Source organism: Poecilia reticulata, linkage group LG9 (assembly GCF_000633615.1).
Source record: "Poecilia reticulata strain Guanapo linkage group LG9, Guppy_female_1.0+MT, whole genome shotgun sequence".
NCBI classification, from domain to species: Eukaryota; Metazoa; Chordata; class Actinopteri; order Cyprinodontiformes; family Poeciliidae; genus Poecilia; species Poecilia reticulata.
In genome coordinates this window covers 14,575,571-14,595,437 of record NC_024339.1, presented here as the reverse complement: position 1 = coordinate 14,595,437, position 19,867 = coordinate 14,575,571, and the positions used below count along the sequence as shown (strand labels likewise).

The window sequence follows — 19,867 nt, the reverse complement described above, 5'->3', positions numbered from 1 at the left end:
ATATATAATTCTTTTTTTTTAAATGGAGAAGTTTTGATTTCAGTTAGATTGATGAAACCTAACTTAGCTGTTGTTTTTCTCATTGGTCGTCTTTTGACCCACAAATCAACTTACCGTCCCCTCCATAAAATCACTGAGAAGTCTTTCTGTCGAATTTTATATGGAAGTCCGTGTTCTGCCAAGGGAGCCAAAAATGTGAATGTAAAACGCCCAACACAGAGAACCTGACTGCTGAAACTTCATCCTGAACCGACAGGAATCCTTGCCAAAAGAGAACTTTTTATTCGGTCATAATCATATTTCTCCGTTTAAAAAGGTTCAGCTGTTTCTTTTAAGCTCAGTCAAAAGTGACCAAAGTCACAGTTACATTTTCCACCAGCCACTAAAACTGACCCTTACTTTTTGGTTCCTGTCGAAAGCTTGCTTTTCGTCACCGTCTGTTGTTTTTCTTTTCTTCCTTTTCCCTTAGGACATCACGACTCTGACGGGGGTCCCGGAGGAGCACATCAAAACCCGCAAGGTTCACATCTTTGTCCCCGCCAAAACGGCCATGCAGTCTGGCATCAACAGCACCAAGAAGTGGAAGATGGACTTTGACACCAGAGAGCGGTGGGAGAACCCGCTGATGGGCTGGGCCTCAACGTAAGTCCACCACTTTGAGTGAATCTGAATCATTGCTAAGTGGGACCACAGCCGTTCTAGTTGTGTCATCTGACGTTTCTCTCCTGGGATGTCTTCTGTCCTCTGTGTCTCAGGGCCGATCCTCTGTCCAACATGGTGCTCTCGTTCTCCTCAAAGGAAGACGCCGTTGCTTTTGCTGAGAAAAATGGTGAGATCCATAAAAGTGACAAAACAGAACAATAAAGGTTGCGAAGTATGTGATACGGTTGGTTAAACTGATTGTGAATGTTATGCTTCAGTATAAACTTTTAATTTGTTATTTTGGTTCATAGTGCATTCGGTTAAGTAATTGATCATGAGCAACTAATTTTTTTTTTTTTTTTTTTCCCCTCATTGTTTTTTTAACTTCACTTTAATAAAATTCTGGTTTCAGTGTTACCTAATGGCACTTTACAGAATTTATTATTTACTTAGATGTGTGAATGAAACATTTTTTAATAGTTTTTATGCTTCACAAATATATTTAAACTTTTAAATGCTTTCCCACTTCAGAGCTTCGCGGGTCAAATTTTTTATTCTGTGTGCTGCGATCTGCAAAAGTATTCACTCCCCTCAAACCTTTAACGTTTCCAAAAAGCTCAACATGCTGCATTAAGAACTACTGATGTGTGATTTTCAAACATTTGAACTAAAAATCTGAAAAGTGTGTAGTGCATAATAATTTAACCACTATATTCTGATACTAATAAATCAAATTTAGTTGACTAGCTGCCCTTAGAAGTTCCCTCATTAGTAAGCTCTCCATCTTTGTGTAATCTCATCTCAGTCACATCTCCTGCCTCTGGTTACTGTGGAGGAGCTTCCAAGATCCACCGCTCGGGTGGAAGAATATGATGATTGCTATTACTCTGCATTCCACAAAAGTGGCATTTATGGAAGAGTGACTAAAGAAATGGCGATGAATGAAAGTTGTATGAGATCTAGTTAGCCACAGGAAATGAAACGTGTGCAGGCCTAATGAGACCAAAATGAAACTTCCCCCACATGAATAATGCAGCATATGGCTCAAAACTACCTCAAGTCGTCATTCGCACTTTCATTACACGGTGGTGGCTCCATCATGCTGCAGGGAAGGTAGGCATATCTAATTATAGTGCAAGAAAACCTGATAATGGCTGCAAGACACTTTAGATATATTTGGTAGTTCGCCTCCTGCAGCACAATCACTCTAAATATACAAGCAGAGCAACAGTAAAATGATTTCAATCAAACAATATTGATGTGGGGCAACGGTCTGTTCAGAGTCAACATCTATATTTAGTTGAGAATGTGTAGCGAGATTTAAAAACTGTTCAGCTACATTTCTTCAGTTCCAGCTTTTTCAAGCAGGAACTGGCTACGAAATAAAGTCGTTAAAGGCACATTTTAAAAGACCTGCAGCTGGAATTGCAGTGAAAAGTGTTTCTATAAAGATTTTACTCCAAGGGACTGAAATGTTACACTTTTCAGATGTTCATTTGTAGGAAATAAAAAAAAAAAAAACATTTTAAAATATGTATTTGTATTTCACAAAGATGCACCATCGTGTTCTATCACATAAAATCACAAAGTTTGCGGTTGGAACATGACAAACTGGGGAAAAATTTAAGGGGCGCAAATATGTGAACTCATGTGTAAATGAGCATAATATTGGCTCTTTATTGCTCAGCTGATTTGCTGTTGTAAACCCAGCGACTGTCATTGGAGAGTAGAAAGACGATTATAATACATCACCTGTTTAAATCCGGATAAAAAAATAAAAATAAAAAAGCCTCCGGAAAAACAGTCACAAAAGAGAAAAAGTTTGGAATGATTCAATCTGAGCTGAACAGGCAGTTAAACATGAGTGATGTGTTTTCTGTCTAGCAGCAGTCAAGTTGACTCTGACTCAGAGAACCAAACCATCTGGGGAGGCCTCTTGAAACCAAGTAAAGGAAACTGGCTTCTTCTGTTTATTGCGCCACAAAAGCGATTAGAGTCATTCTGAATACACGCAGCCTGTAAATGTCCGCCGGACACCTCATCGGCGCTGGAGCCCGTCCAGTGAACGCACGGTACGCTCTCACTTACTGTCGTTTTTTTTCCCGCCAGGTTGGAGCTACGAAGTCACAGAGAAGAGGACCTCAAAGCCCCGGGTGAAGTCGTACGGGGCGAACTTCTCCTGGAACAAGAGGACCCGGAGGTCCGCAAAGTAAACCGAAGGGCCCCATCTGTTCCCTGTCCCGACCTGCGTGCGTCCCGCTGCGGACTTATTTCATTCTTGTGAATAAATGCATAATTATATATAAGAAAACTAAACAACTGGGTCATTATTGCTTTCGCTCTTCAAACATTCACCTCATTAATTGACTACCCGACGACGCATTCTCACCGATTAATGAGGTGTCTGATCTCCCGGTTGAGTTGTGCAACGGCGAAACAGAGTGGTACGTTTCATTTTCATTGTTTAAACACACAGATAAATGTATCTGGAGGCCAAAGCCGGGGACATTGTTTTTATCCCATTTCCCAGATTGTTTCATTGTTTGGAGAGCTGCAAGAGTGGAATTTTAAATGGGAGCTTTGAACAGTCCTTTTACAACATCTGTTCAGTGAGGTTACCATTGAGCACAATCCCAAACTGTTAACTCCCAGGAGGCTTTTAAAGACCCTGGCACACTTAAAGGTAACTTTTGATTTCCTTTGATGCTTTTTTTTTTTTTTTTTACATAAAAGCATAAATGGTTTTAAATTGACAGAAGATTAAACAAGTTCTCTTCAGGTTCTTAAAATGTCCTAAAAAGACCTACAATTAATAGTCTCCATTCATACCTTCAAAGTCGAGTCAGGTTTTTATATAGCACACTTCAGCAACGAGGCAAGTCAAAGGGCTTCACATGGTAAAAACAATACAATCAAATATAAAACAAGCAATATTGTGTGACGTTTTCTTAAATGCAATCACCATAATTGTCAAATATATTAGTTAATGTTCCCGGTATTATGAATTAAAGGTAACTGTAGACAGATGGGGGTTTTAGCCTTGATTTAAAGGAGCTCTGTGTCTCAGCTGTTTTGTAGATCCGACATAAACCAAGATTTTCTGTTCTAGGTCTAATGTAACTTTTATTATGTATTTTAGAGAAATTCACTGCTTGATTGTTGTAATTTGGATTTTGTTACACTCTCATAAAACTTAAAAGCCCAAATATTCAATTTCCCCCATAAAGCCGCATATCCTGCTCCTGAATCTGCTTTATCATGCTTTGAAGAGTTAAAATCCAAAGGCTGGTGTTGTCTTACCAAGTACTGATTCATTTGTCAGGGGAAGTTGAATATTTAACATGATTGGGCTTGACAACAGAAACGGTCAGTTGGCTAAAATCTATTAACTTCTGAGGCCAAATCGCACATAGAGGACTTTAAGTAACCCAAGTAGAAACACTGAAATCTCACCTTCGACAAGGTGAGATTGACAAATTAACATGTTAATGGCTCTAAAGGTCCTACAATGTGAGGAAATGTTTAACTATTTGGGATGGAGTTTCTGGTGATTGTCATCCATTTTTAGTCATAAACGTAATTCACTCGTATCATCTCTGGTTTATAGAATAAAATAAAAATTTTCAACTAAAGGAACAAATCGGCCAGAGGGAAAATGCAAACGGTTAAAACAAACTCAATATTTGAGCAAATATAATATGAAAAAGTGAATGGAACGTTGTGTGGAAGGACAGGGTTTGGAAGAAACAGATGAAGAAGCAACAGGGATTATTGCAACATTGAAAGGAGTTTGATGTAAAGCCCATTTAAGTGTTTCTGAGGTTCACCGGGTGCGGACTCAGGTGGAGGTGTTCTGAGGATGTGTGTGGGACGTGGGCTATGCTATTATGCTAACCCACTCCTAAACCAGAGCCAAGATTAAAAGCATCACATCACTATTATGTTTCAGCCTTGGGCAGGGTCTTCTTTCAGAAGGATCGTTTTGTTCCAAACACCAAAATGTTTGCTTGGTTTGTCCAGAATACAACTATAAAAGTTTGTTAGTTTTCACCAGGCCTAAATGTTTTCTTGCAACTTTCCACAGTGCCGTGACATAACATCCTGACTGATACCTTTAAACCGTAAGCTCCTTCTGGCGTCTGGCTTTAGCTAGAAGATGTAGATAAGAAAATGTCAACATCCTTAGAGGATAGCTGACATTGCAATTCAATAAATGACATTTATAATTGATGGCAAATGTGACTGAATCCTGAAACAAAAATATAACTTTAGACTTACACAACTGAGTTATTACAGATTTGTTTTTCAGTTTATTCGTACAGGATACAAGTCCCTTTAAGGATTTTTTTTTTTTTAATCGTCTTTTAATGTCCCAGTTGGGAATAAAGGACTTCCAGAAAACAAACTCATGCTGGAGGATAAGGAGATCAGTCGAGTTTTATTTTGCACATAAATCGATTCCATGACACTCCGACTTCCATTCCGGACTTGGAGCATAAAAACTTTTTATTTCCTGCTTCATGTTTTCATCAATTTGCTGGGGTAAAAGTTGAAATCGTTGGAAAAGCCGCTCAGCATCGCAGTCGCTGCCAGCTCTTGTTTACGCTCTTTGTGCTCAGTGAACAGTGGTGTTGCTCTGAATCCCGAACTGCGTGACTGCACTGACATTCACACACCAATCATGGGAGCCTAATTGGTATAGACCTTCGTTAATTAACGCACTGCGTTGCAGGTCTCTCACAGCCTTGCGCTCGCTATTTATTTTGCTCCATCTCTCAGCACATCAAACGCACCGATCTGATATGAGCGTAATGGCCCATCTGAACAGCGAGGGCATGAATCGCTTTTCCCCTTTGAAAAGCCCTCAGAGAAGAAGGAGAAGAGGGGAAAAAAAAACCCTCTTGGCACAACTTTGTGTCATAAAAGTTGAAAGCATTCCACACGTCTTGGCCTATAAGCGCAGTAAATTATGTGAAATGAGAATGGCAGCGCAGTGGCATTGTTCAGAACCATCATTACAACGCAAACATTGGCGATAAAGCTGCTCTGATCCATCCGACACTGAACACTGGCTCCAAGTGATGAGCAGTACACTCAGTCCAAACAGCTTAATAGCCTTAGAAGCAATACACAGCCACGGAAAAACTGCTTGAACCTGCAAAGATGCTCATCACATTCAAAATGTGCATTTATTCTTTGCGTTAAATGCTCTTGTTTAGTTTCTTGTGGTTCTCTCCGATGCAGCCTGGTTCAGTTTATTTCTCCCTCTGTCACAATAGAAGTGTCTCACATTATTTTAGATGCCACTTGGAACATAAAAAACACTCCTCAGCCTCCCTACTTTCCAGAATCGGTGTCAGTGTTGCTTTGGAAAACACACTTACGTCACCATGTGCCGTTTGCAGTTGTTTACCTCCCACTAGGATCTAATGAGAGCCTGAAACCAGTGGTGTCAGATCACATGTGCCAGAGCTAAGAGCAGCAACAAATAAAAACAATCACATTCAATGCAGAACATCGGGACATGTGTTGTGTGTTCTGTGATGTTTCCTCTAAGAGCAACAGTGTGCGTGCTGACAAACTTGTCAGCATCTTCTGGAGGTTGATTTAGTGGAATTTTCCTCCAGCATGTGTGGTAGTTTTCCATTGTGGTGGTTCTCCATGGCTGCCCACTCTTTAAGCTTTGTACTGTGGAATACTGAGTCAAAAATTAATTCATTTCAGTAATTCAATCAAAAGTTGAGCCTGACGCAGATGTTTAAATATTACCGTGACACCAGATGCTTTTGCACCTTTTTCAGCCACGCTTTATCCTTCCACTTAACTTTTCATTTGTGTATTGTTTTATAACCCCGCCAGCTTCTTCAACAATGTCGTTCTGTGTTTTACTCTCCTTGTTGAGGGTGTCAATGTCTCCCTGTTACGTCTCCCTTCCCCGTCACTTTGAAGGCTGAAACCTTTTATTAATATCATTTTCTGTTGGTTTTCTTTAAAGTTATTTTCTAAGAAAACTAATATTTGGGTTTCCATTAGCTGTAAATCACAATCAAAATCAATAAAGACTCCCAAAAGTGCCATAAAACATGTCATGTAATCTTTACAATACAGCTGAAAAAAATAATCAGTTTGGGTGGGAATTGCAAAAGAAAAAGTGCAAAAGCCTGGTTCCATAAATGTGCACTTCCTTAAACTAAAGCTCTGTCAAACAATTTTCTGATTCAGTCTTCTTGAGTTCACATCTATTGAATCTGATTCTCCTTAAGCTGCAGCTGACCTTCTCAGACTTGATTCTGTTCTACATTGTTCCACGTACGTTTGCCATTTTCCTACAGGGTAAGGAATAGGGTTAGGAAAAAGAGGTCATGAGATGCCCACATATTCCACTGGAGAACTTTTGAATGCTAACATTGATTTAACAAGCTATTAGTTTAGGGCTTACACCTGTGCAACCAGGCCATTGCACCTGTTTTTAAATATTATTTTCCTTCTCAAAGATAAATAGATAAGTGATTTATATTTGACTTGCTTTTGTAATATCACTTTTTAATTCAATTACTTAAACTATAAGTGGCTTTTTTTAAATTAAAATGGATCATGTTTTAGCAAACAAATAAATGCTTACCTCGAATGGCAGCTAACCTGTAAATATAAACAGAATTTAGAGTTAATTTAAGTGGATTCTCTGCGTTCTTAATGTATTTGCACACCGCATATGGAATCCACATGTGCTTAGCAGATTAGCAAAACATTTTTCCATACTTGATTCATGCAACAGCAACAATAAGCCAGGCCTGCTCGTTATGACAGTGTTTTATAGTGTTTTCAGTTACTAAAGCAGTCTTTAAGTTTAACTGCTTTAATGGATTAAGTAAAAATTGGCCTCACCAGCTGGGAGATGTAATAAAATGTTGCAAAGGGTGATGGGCTGTTGTCAGACACCGCCGAACGGCCCGTCAACTGCTGAAACACCCTCGAGGTGATGCAATATTCCAGCTCAAATATGATTAAGACATAAAAAACAAGTTGAGCTTACCGCTGCTCATCATGTACTGCCAAAGGGCTGTTTTCACCCACTGCTACGCTGATTAAAGTCTCTTGCAATCCTTGAAACATCTACCGTCAACAGGAGATCAGTGTTTGTGAGGCTTTTATGGGTCATCGTTAACCTCTCAGAAGTTTAAAGAGGTATGAGAGATCAGAAGATCTTTGGGTTGGACGTTGACATGGAACGGTGGAGAAGAGCTTTTGACAGTTGTTCAACATTAAAGGGGATCTATTAAGCCAAATTCACATTTTGCACATTTTTATACTTTTATTTGGATCTCTACTGTTTTTAAAGCAACCCAAGCCCTTAAAAAAAAAAAAAAAACACCCCGCCTGTTTGTTTTTTGGTGTCTGGAAAATGTCCCATTTCAAAAACTCGTGGAATGTTAGCATCACAAAACAGCAGACACTGCTCCTCCCCTAGCAACACCAGCGGAGCCTAACCACCTACCTAGCAACCCAAGAAGAGCTCCAGCATATTTGGTCGACTGGTTTCATGCTTTGTACAATGCCTGCTGGAAAAGACAAGTGTTTTGTTGTTGACTTATCATCCAGAAGCCACTTGCTGCATTCTTGTTGGTTGTGCAGGAGGCTCGACATCTGCTTTTCAGAGACGTACAGTTGCATAAGTGTGCATCTGTTTGCAGCCATTTTCACATGCTAGTGTGAAATTTGAGTAAGGGGGCGTGGCCAACAGCAGGAGCATAGGCAGAACTGAGCAGGCTGAAATCTCAAAAACGGTGTGTACGTAGCTGTGAGGCTTCTGCTTTGTGGCAGCGCTGTGGAGAGAAATGCGGAAAGGACAACAGCCTTGAACCCGTTAGCCTCTTATATTGTTGTGTGTGAGTATTTTTCCCCCCACTTCTTTATAGCATCAGTTCATTAAGGTTAGCGGACAGTTCTACATGCACAGCTCTCCTTATCACCTTCCACAGAATTTCTGGACTTTGACTGGACCACTGAAACACCCAGCACTAAAGCTTTAGCTTTGGACAGACGGTCTTCTATTTGACATTTGACTAGTGGAGCTTATGGTCAACTCAGTGACTGAAAAGTGACCAGGTCCTATGAGCAGAACAAGCCCAAACCATCACCATCATGACTGAATGTTTGCATTTGGCGCTGATGATCTGTTTTCAGTTTTATCAGACATCTTTAGTCTCATCTCATTTGTCAAAGGGACACATACTTCCACGAGTCATGTGTAACTGTGCAAACCTATCCCTGCTGAATTCTTGCATGGTTACAATGGGCTGGTTTCTATCTGCAGCAATCAGCGGACAACGGGTGAGAGAACTCCTTGGACGGGTTGCCAGTTCATAACAGTGGGACCAGAAGCACACAGGACAGACAGCCATGCACACACTGGAAGAACATCCAAACACAATAAACGAAGCCTCCACCTGGCATCCGAACCAAGAGCGTTGTTGCCATGACTGCTAATAACTTCACCATACAGCCCCAAACAAACGTCTTATATATCATTTTCAGAGAGGATTGTTTTTCTCCTCGCCACCCACCTGAAAAAGTCTTACTCATCTAGTCTGCTCCTAACATTCCCTGCTATGGTCTTTAAAATGTAACATCCCGACTGAGGTTTGTTTTCTTAATTTTTCAATTAGACATGAATTTGCAGGGGTGTGTACACCTGGGAAGATTGGCAGCTCTGCTTGATCATTATTTTCTTGTAAAAAAAAAAAAAGAACAAGCAAACATTTCTTTTAAAGTTTGTTGTTGAATTCTTTCTACTTCGGAATTGCGTTGATAAAAACCTGCATGTTTCTGAGAAGAACAGGTGGTCACACTTGATGATGACCAACTAATCTGTTGCATTTGTTGAGAACAGATGCTGCAAGCAGGACCTCCAGTGTTTCTCCTGACTGAATTCTTGATTATTTTATAATAAGAAAACTCTTCGCTGCCTCCTGCAACTGAGCAGTGACTTTCGTCAACAAACCGCAGAGAGACAAAGAAGCCAATGTCAGCTGAAAAGAAGCCACTAAATGTTAAGCTAAGTACAGTCCTGAGTTAGTGTTGGCCGAATCAGAGGCAGCATACATAAAATAACTTAACCTTTGCTGAAAGATCAGCAGAAAAAATGTAAAAAACAAAAAAATATGATCAGGTATGCCCTTGTACTGTTAGGTTTTCTTCTTTTTATGTGTGGTCTTAAAAACTTAATGGGGCACTGGTCGTCCTGCTTCCAGTGCTTCCCGTCGTTTCCCCCCCGACTTTACTGCACTAACTGAGGGTGGGAGGCTTGTGTATTTGGAAAAAAAAAGGTTTGCTCATCCATCTTGAATTGTTTTTATTTACTTTAACAAATGAGACTCTGCGATTCTGCCACTAAAAACAGTCCTCTGGAACTCGTACAGAGCATCATTAAACCCGGCACTCTGCTTCGACTCAGCAGCTGCCGGTGTCAAAAGTTTGAGTTTAAACGTTTCCTAGAAACTTAGTTGTTATCAGCGCGCCAAATAACACACTCACACACACGCACACGCACGCACACACACGCGCCCCCCCACACCCCCCCCACACACACGCACACGTTTACTTTCATAGGCTACCTTTCTGTCACTCTTTGCAAATGTTTGAGGGTTTTCAGGATGTTGTGAAAACTTGTGTTCAAGATCAGAGATCATAGAATGAATATCAACTGTGGATCTTCTAAATAAAATCTGGTGACAAGTAACACCCAGAAGTACTTGATCTAAAATGGATCAGTGATGAAAATCATTTTTCATCACTGATTATTCGGCCTTGCAAATATATTGTTACTTGAATTCTTTTACATTTTGTCACATAAAATCTGGTTAAAGAGTTGGGTTAGATTATAAAACAGTATCCCAAGCCATTCTCATTTCACAGCACACTGTTCAATCATCATCCAGTAATGCATAATAAACCTGCCATGATAAGGAAAATGGTAAGAAGCGAAGAAGTAAAGATGGACGAACACTTACAGGATGACAAATATGTGGCTGGGCTGGAGGTTCACCTTTGACCCTAAACATCCAGCTGAACTGAAACACATTTATGAGTTAGAATTACCAAGTCAAAATCCAAATCTAACTATTATTCAAAATCTGCGGCAAAATATAAGACGTTGATGTCAATTCACAACAAATATTGTCTTAAGATACTTAAAAATTAAGTTAAAACAATCTGTCACGCAGATTCAATATCAATTATATAAATTTTATTTCTGACTCTTCACAAAATAACCACATGAAAAGACAACAAAGCAAAATGAATAAACATAAATAAAAAAAATCGTCAAGACATCCCTCTGCCCATCATCACTCAGTTCCTATGAAAAGGAGTGGACAGAAATAAGCAGCTCTATCATCTCAGCCCCTTATCCATTTTATGTTCTACTCAAATTAAATTAAATGTCAATTAAAACAATAACAATAAACAACTAATGAATTCCTTTGCAAAGTAAATAAAAACAATAAACCAAAACCAATAAATAATGTAAACCCATGTTAACATTCAATTCATGTCTTAATTCCTATAATAATAAAAAACAATCAATTTTTGCATTATTTTAAACTATTTTATGTTTGAATGCTGCTTTAGTTAAACATGTAAGCCTGTCCTAAGAGAATGTCACTTCAGAAAGGCTGAAATGACCTGAGGTGACAGGCTGAATACAAATGCACGCCACACTTTTCAGATTTCTATTTGTAAACAGTTTTGAAAATCCGTCGTTTTTTATTCAGCTCCACCTCAACATCAACATCAGGAGTAAATGACTTTGAAAATATTCCACTTTTATTTTAAAAGCTTTTGTTGTTTTTTTCTCCTATTTTCAGAAGAAATGTGTCACCTTGAAGACAGAACAATACGCTGCTTACAGCATAAGACAAAGTGCTTCTTTCAGCAGACCTCTCAGGGTGCAAGGGGGTTATGTGAAAAACCTAATCCACAACTTCGAGTTTATTTTAGTTTCTCATCACAGTGATGATGTTTCTGACTCCGCTGGTTTTTAATTTGTTTAATCTGGCCCCTGAAACACATTCCTGTCTGCTTATTTCTTTGCAAAAGAACCTCCTTGATGGATTTTCCTGAAGCATTGCATTGTCATCATATGCAGTGCCGTAGTAGACACCTAAAATATTTATCAAGTCACAGTATCGGCGAGGCTAAAATACTCACTCTGCAGCATGAAGGAAAGCCAAAACATACAGCCAGAGGCATTTAAAAAAAATAAAAAAGATCCTCCACAAAAAGAACAAGGAGTCCCGATCAGAACATCCTGCTGTTTGTTTGGGATTACAGGGTGAGATCAAAGAATAACCTACCTGCCAGGATTCTTCAGAAAGAAGACGTGAATACGTGCATGTCATGATGGGGACAGCAGAAACAGAAGTATTAAAACCTCTGACATGACGGGAGAAATCTCACACCTCATTTACATGTTGTCTTTTACATGTGATCTGTATGATTTATAAGCCAGACCGCAGCTGGAGCTGGCTGAGCGCGGATCATGATGGGACTTTCAGACAGGTGTAAAAGCAATCTGTGCAGCGAGAACACACTCTGAGAAGAAAAGTAAAACTTAATCCCACAAGTTGAGAGGTCAACTCTCAACTCCCTCAATGCTCCTCAAATCGGAGAAGCCAGACCAGAGCAAAACTCACCGTGAAAGTGGAGCGGTTCGTTTCTGCAGAAAATGCAGAAGGACAAAATACGACAGAAGAAACAGTAACTTGGTTAGAAAACGGATATAGACACTGAGTCTTTGCTGGATCCAGTAAAGACTTGAGAGATGCATTATCTTGCAAGTAATTTTTATCTTATCCTCCTTGGTAGTTTATACAAGTTCAAATAAAGAAACCATGACAAGCAATTGGTAATGAACAGTGCTATGAAAAAGTATTTACCTCGTACTGTTTTCTTCTTTTAACGCATATTTGTCACACTTAATGATGATTCAGATCATTAAACAAAATGCATATATTAGAAAAATGCAAATACAGAAGAGACAGATTGAATTCTGTCATTAAATCTTGAGGTTTAACTGCGTGTCTGGGATTTTCACTAACCAGTCAGACAGACACTGGATAGTTTCAAAGAGTATTCTTATTTTATTTTCAAAAATGTCAAAAATAAATAAATAAATGTTTTTAAAAATTGATAAATTGGTCTCCAAGCAGAAGTCAACAAAACAGACTTTACCTCAGGTAATAACACAAATAACAAGCTAACCTGACAAACTTCTTACTTCTTCTTCTTTTTCTTTTTGGGTTTTATGGCGGGTGACAGCCAATGTTTAGATGTGATATCGCCAACCTGGCAAACCAGGCATGAGGGAAACTTAAATAGTGGCTGATCAGCACACTGCTGAGTAAATGACTAACAAACTAACTTACAAAATAGTACTAATATATAAATCTTAACTAAAACAAGAACTATTGGAACAGAACCATCTGCCCAGAACAGAAGAAAATCTAACTAATCAGCAAGTTTCCCCTCTTCCTACTAATTATGACCTGCTGAGGAGGTGATGCAATACAAGGAGAACAAAATCAGCTGCTATTCTTTCCTGCGTTGCTCTCCAGCTGCATCTCCAAGATAACTGGTACCTGAAAGCAAAAAGAAATTCATTTTAACCAAAGCATAAAAAACTGACAAATGTGTGCAAATAGTGCAAATAGTCAACTACAGAGTCAGGCTACTAAAAATGACAATGACTGTTTAGAGTCTCCGCACTGATTTTGGCAAAAATTGAATCTAATTTTGATGCACACTCCGCATGAAATCAACTTCAGAATAAAATTTAAAGAAGCTGAACTCATTTTATTGTTCTAGGAGTTTTTTTTGTTTGTTTGTTTGTTTGTTTTTTAATCTAGCAGAATCTCAGTCTCTTTCTCATTATTTTAAAACTGATTATAGGATCAAAATCTTCATTTGGCAAAATCTGACTCCTCTACCTCTCAAGAGTTCTCCAGATTCTGTCTGACTGTGAGACGGTCGCCTGTCCAAAGACGTCTTCAGGTGAACCTGCTAATTCAATTTTCCTCTTATGTGACTAAGCTTGGGCTCATTGTGCTGATGAAAATAAAATCCCTCCTCATCTTCAGCCATAAGGCAGACCGCTGAAGATTTAGGTTCAAAATTGGCTATTAATTAAAACTTTTCCCGATACTACCATCATCATCATAATAATAAGTGTAATTTATTTCAGGTTTTGGGATGTTTTGGATGTTGATTTTGGAAGAACAATCTTGTGTGTCACAACCCTAGAGCTTAGACCAGGAATATGACAGTTTCAGAGGATTATAGTCGCAGTTGGAAAATAACAGGGAAATGTTGCAGATCCTTCAGTGTTGCTGTTGGCGGCTTCCCTGGCTAATTTTTTTTTATATATATTACTCTGGAGAAACTTGTGGTTTCTGTAGCATTACTATCACCTCATATTTTATCCAACTATTGATGACTGCAATTACTATGCTATAAATAATGCTGTTGAAATTTATAACCCTGACTGATACCTTTGAATAATAAGATCATTTTGGCTGTAAATTCTCTGCAAACTGTGGATTCAGCTAAAAGATGCAAATGTATGAGATTCAGTGAACACCTTGTGGCAGATTTGTGTTCTTGTTTTTCAGTTAAACTCTGTGGGGAAAATGTCACTTTACATAACAAAGCAATTTTTATCACAAAACCCTGATTTTGTTTTTTAGCGTAGACTTTTGAGAGTCTCTCTAAACACGATGCAACAGTCTGTGCCCTTCAGTCCATCCTCATGGGAAAGAAGAACATTTCAGCATTATTGAAAAGCTTATTTAAAACTTTTATTTCTCTTGGAGTTTTTTTTTGCTCACAGCAAGTGACAACATAACATGTAATATTAGAATATTAAATGAGAAAAAATTCATCAGACAGCTGCAGCTGATCCAGACCGCTGCTGCATGCATTCTCAATAAAACCAGGAAGACAGAGTGCATCACACCCTATAGCTCAGAGAACAGACTTCAAAATACTTCTGTTAGTTTATAAATCACTGAACAGCTTAGAACCAAAATACATTAAAGGTCTGCTGTTAGTGTAACAACTTTCCAAGCCACTCAGGTCTTCTGGACTTAATGAAAAGTAGGTTTATTAAACAATATTATCAAAAGTTTCTTTAATTTCCCAAACGAGCCTCATCCTATTCCAATTTACTGAAATATTCCAGCAGATTTCATTTCAATAGAGGAGATGTGTGTTGTTGTTGTAAAGTAGGAAACAGCTCCCTAAAATACTAAAGGAACGAATAAAAAAGGTTTAAAGAACCGGCATGGAGAGAAGATTGAGCAGATCTTTATGAATATATGTGGGATTTAATTTAAAAAAAAAACTTCTTGTGTTTAAAAGTTGTTTTTTTATGTTCTGAAATTTTCAGTTTCAGGTTTTATGAAACATTTCAAGACATAAAAAAGGCATAAGATCAAACATTATTAAGCTTGATCTCTGAACAATTTGCATTCTGAGAGAGCATTTACGAAAACCGCTTCACTGAAAAACAGACAGAAACAATTTGATACACTCTGCTGATGTTAGTGTTGTTCTCTTCAAAGAACGGCGCTCGCTGGTACAGCGCCCCCACCCACCTCTGCCTCTCAGGTCTCAGGCAGGAGAAAGGTTGGGGTTAGGAAGCCCCTCTCCTGGGACTGAAGGCATCCGCACCATGACGCATTCATGTTCCGCCGTTTACCGGGTTCTGTATTCATCTCCTCTGCTTTCCCACTCACACAACCATCAGGTTGGACACACAAACCAACCCAGAACAGAAGCCTCCTCCTGGAGGAGATCAAAGATGCTACAAGTAAGTCCTCTGAGTCTGTGTTAATGGCTCTCTGATGCTGAAGTCCACAGTTTGACGTTAATGGTCGGAACAGGCCACTCAAATGCCTCTGCAGGCCTCTGAAGACAAGTAGCTTTCTTGAGCATAAATTACTTTAAATTCCATTTTTTTTCAACCTCAACGCTTGCTTTATGTGTCATTGAAGAAGCATTTAGGTGCTTGGAGTATTAACCTAATGGCTACTCTAATGTCTTTGCTGCTAAATTAGGGAAAAGTTTGTAAAAATGTCTGGAAAAGCAATTCATTTAGCCCGGCGTTTGAAGGTGGCGGGTGGCGATGAATTGTCCCCCAAAGAGTTAATTGATGGAGAGGAGAAAAACCTTTGGGGAGGGAAAAGTTCACTTTTCTACCTCTGTCCCGTTTGAAGGAGATGTGAGTTGGCAGGGCAGGAGAGGCTCGAAGATTAATGCCGCCAAAGGGGGCTCTGACAGCCTTTCCGCTGGCTGCGGCTCTCTTGGGTGGCCTGATTGGTCTTGGATGTCACTTTTGCTACTTAATCTTGTGTATGTGAACCGGGCTGATTCAGAAGGCAGGGGGGGGCTGAGGTTTTGGGGAGGTTGGGGGTGTGTCTTCTAGACAACAACACGAAAGACAAACTGTGAAGAATGCGGGAATGTCACTTTGTTAACGTTTAGCAGATGATGCTCTTGTTTTTTTTGTTTTTTTTTTAATGGGCACTGATGTTTTTTTTTCTGTGCAGGTTAAAGGAGCTTTGTGAATGTTTAATTCGGTTTTTGTACATCTTCTGTTTTGCTGCACATTTATAAAAAGTAATTTTACATTTTATTTTACAAGTTTATCTAACCATTTGTCAACATACAAGAAACTGAATAATGTGAATTATTTCGTAATAATTAATTCTAATTCTTGCGCCAGCTTCCACGTTCAGCTTAATAAAAATAGTAATTTATGTGCATATGTGTTACAAAGTGCCCTGCATAAAAAAAATCAACTAAAAACATCATAAATGATACAAGAAACACAAAAACTATGCTATATCAATTAAGAAACAAAAATTGAAGACAAATGAAATACAAAAAATTTAAGATAAATTCAAATATTTAAAGCCTTATTATAAAAGTAAGTTTTAACTAGTGACTTAAAAGAAGATGTTTAGGGTTCATTTAAGTTTTTTTAAATTGCTTCCATATCTATTAACGATATGGAAGCATATCGTTAATAGATATGCTTCTATTAAGCATATCTATTTAAATTCCATTTAAATAGATAAATGGAATTTATCTATTTAAAGCTTCAGACCTGAAGATCTGATGCTTCAGGTCTGAAGCATCAGACCTGCTTCAGCTTCTCGCTCCGTTTCGTCTGTGGCTCTCGGTTCTGAAAACTTGGCTGAATCTCAGGGGAAGGTAGTTGTTTCTCTACAGAAATTACTTCTGCAAATTAGGCAAGCAACTTCAGTGGAGGTTTTTAAATCCCAGTCGAAAACTCACTTTTATTAGAGGACTTTTAAATAAGTGGGTGACTAACATTGCATGACTTATTGTTTTTTGTTTTATGGTTTTAAATTATGTTGTGGTCATTGAGCTGTGCCCCCGCTGAGCAGCACCTTAGAGAGCAGCCAGGTGTTTACAATGAATTTTAATTACGGGTATCAGACTGAAAATTTTTAAATCATGAATCATTTCAGCTCAGCAATTGTGCACTAACTTGGACAGGGCATCGCATTTGTAGCTTGTGGTTGCCGTGCTAAAACCACAACGTTGCAACTCATTAAGGCTTCTCTCCTAAATTTATATCCATCAACATCTTGAATCTAAACCTTGATTCAGTTTAACAACTCATTAAAAGTTATCTAAGGATGAAATCAAATATATGATGTGGTTGAATACGTTTAAATGACCAAAACCAGCAACCCATGCTCTGTGGGATTCCTGTGACCACACAATTGTTGGCAAAAGGGTTCAAAGAGCAGACATATTTCTTCCTTCTGCTGATGGTTAATCTTATTAGAGGATGTTTAGGCTATGTCCTCAGCGCTGGAGTAAACAGATGGGAAACGCTGCCACATGACACCAAATACTGGACCCGACTGCTGGCACCTCAGAGCTAGCAGAGCAACCAGCAAAGCAGAAAAAAACCAACACTGGGACACACATCAGCGCCTAGCTAATGGGCACTGATGTATAAGCTACATGCTAAATAAACATTAGCATATTTTCTTCACATTGAATGTGTTTCAGATGAACAGTTTTAATGAAGTAACTTAAAAAGCTTTATTCCCTCTTGTTTCTGAAAAAAACCTATAGATGTAAAGATGCGTCATGACCAAATGCTGAGCAAGCTACTTCTAGCTCTTTAAGCCAAACTAAACTCGACCTTTTTGACATTTAACCCTAATCCCCATCACCTTAAACACTATTTCAGGCTGCGGCTCTAATCTCATTCGCGCTGCCTGACCCGTGTTTGCATCCACGGCTGGCCGCCGAGCGGAGCTGAATCATCTCGGCACCTTCTCCTATTCCCATTGTTTACTCTGATCTTATTTGTGACTGACTCTGCAGTTTCCTGTGTGAGTCAGGGAGCGTCCTGTCACTGCTGTGGGCGCAACGTTAAATATGCAGTCCCACCAAATATGGCCCCCGGCGGTTATCGGGGACTCCTGGCCTGCCAAAAAGTTTGGTAAAACACAGGTGTTCCCTCTCTGCGAATCGGCCTTGTTTACTGCAGCGTCCACACACGCCAGAGACTCACTTTTTCTTCCCCTTTTTTTGTTTTCACGTGGAAGGTTTGTGTTTTTGAGAGCTGCAAGCTGCCCACATAGTGTCGTCACCGGAGCCGCTTTCCTCATAAACTGTTTAGATTCAATGAGCTAATCCACCTACAGAGCTTGGCCGGCTGCCATGCTGCACGCCAGACAGGCCCAACATGTAAAGGTTGGTCACACCGATGGAAACCGTTTAATGTTTACTACAAATTATCAGCTGATAAATGGCCTCCCCTGCTGCAGCTTGTTTGTTTTTCGAAGGATCAGACCTGTTGTCTTTGCATCAACCTTCCAGACCGCTCAGCTCTGCTCTGAGTGAGCCAATCATGGAGAAGCAGCATTTAGTTTTTCTCCTCTAATTTGGAACAAACCTCCAGAAAAGTGTAAAAATGCTGAAACACAAGCTAAACGCCCATTTGTTTGGAGCTGCCTTTGATTAATACAACTGGAACATCATAAACTGTGCAAACTGTTTTTGAAACTGTTATCACATTCCTCTGTTTTGCCGCTGCAATTCAATGTTCTGCTTTTTTATTGTTTTCTTTTTAATCTTGGAAAGCACTTGAATTACCTTGTTACTAAAACGTGCTATGCAAATATAATTACCTCGCAAATGTTCACAAAATGGCACTTACAGGCATAGTTCTGAATTATTAAAAGTGAGGTTCTGTTAAAAGATTTATAGTCAGTCATCATCTGACCATTATTTGACTTAAATCCGGTGTAGCAGGATGTGAAGTGAAAGTTGGCCTTCTAAACTTATATGTCCACAGGTTTCTGTAACAACAGCTACATAAAATCCACTACAACCACTTGCCTAATTATAGTCACCTAATTAGACAATGGAGTCCAGACATGGGAGAGCAGCAAAAAGTGAACAAACAGCATCATGAAGACCAAGAAACACAGCAAACAAGTCAGGGATGAAGGTAAAGATTAAAAGCAAAGACAGAGCCGTAGGAGTGGGCGATACAGACTTAAAGTTTTATTATATTTTGTGGAAATATTGTGAAGTGATGATTAGAACTATTTATTATTTCTTTATAGGCAACTATACGACTGTGACTGCATGGCCTAGAAACCATAGTCACAAGTCTTGTATTCATGTAGGGGATCAGAAGTTGTGTTGGTCACACCATGCCCAACATAAATTATGAAACATAGTGGTGGCAGAATCATGCTGTGGGAATGAGGCTGGTCAGAGCTGAACACAGGACAATCCTGGAAGAAAACCTGTTTAGTGTTTTAGCAGAGAAAACACTAAACATACTGGGACAGCCACAACAAGATGGTTCAGATTAGGTGTTTGAATGGTGCAGCACAGCCTAACAGCCACAACTCTCACAACTTTAACTGCAATTAGAGGAAGTTCTACCAACTAATAAATCAGGGGTCCGATCATCTATGAACAACACAGCTTTCAGATTCCATCCATTCATCCATTGTCTACCACTTAATCCGGGGTCGGGTCTCAGAGGCAGCAGGCCATCACAGAAGTCCAGACTTCCCTCTGCCTGGCCACTTGGGCCAGTTCCTCCAGGAGAATCCCAAAGCAGAGAAACACAGTTCCTCCAGGAGAATCCCAAAGCAGAGAA

At 39.3% G+C, this 19,867-nt stretch overlaps 1 protein-coding gene across 1 annotated transcript in view; it reads left to right on the top strand.

Moving 5' to 3' along the window:
* ndufs4 (NADH:ubiquinone oxidoreductase subunit S4) overlaps positions 1-2,958 on the top strand; it is a 20,476-nt gene extending 17,518 nt beyond the window's left edge. The window contains exons 3-5 of the mRNA XM_008418096.2: positions 470-642; positions 756-829; positions 2,752-2,958. Coding sequence (XP_008416318.1) covers positions 470-642; positions 756-829; positions 2,752-2,855 — 351 coding nt within the window. The 3' untranslated portion in view covers positions 2,856-2,958. The remainder of the gene's footprint in view (positions 1-469; positions 643-755; positions 830-2,751) is intronic.
* The last annotated feature ends 16,909 nt before the right edge of the window (positions 2,959-19,867 follow it).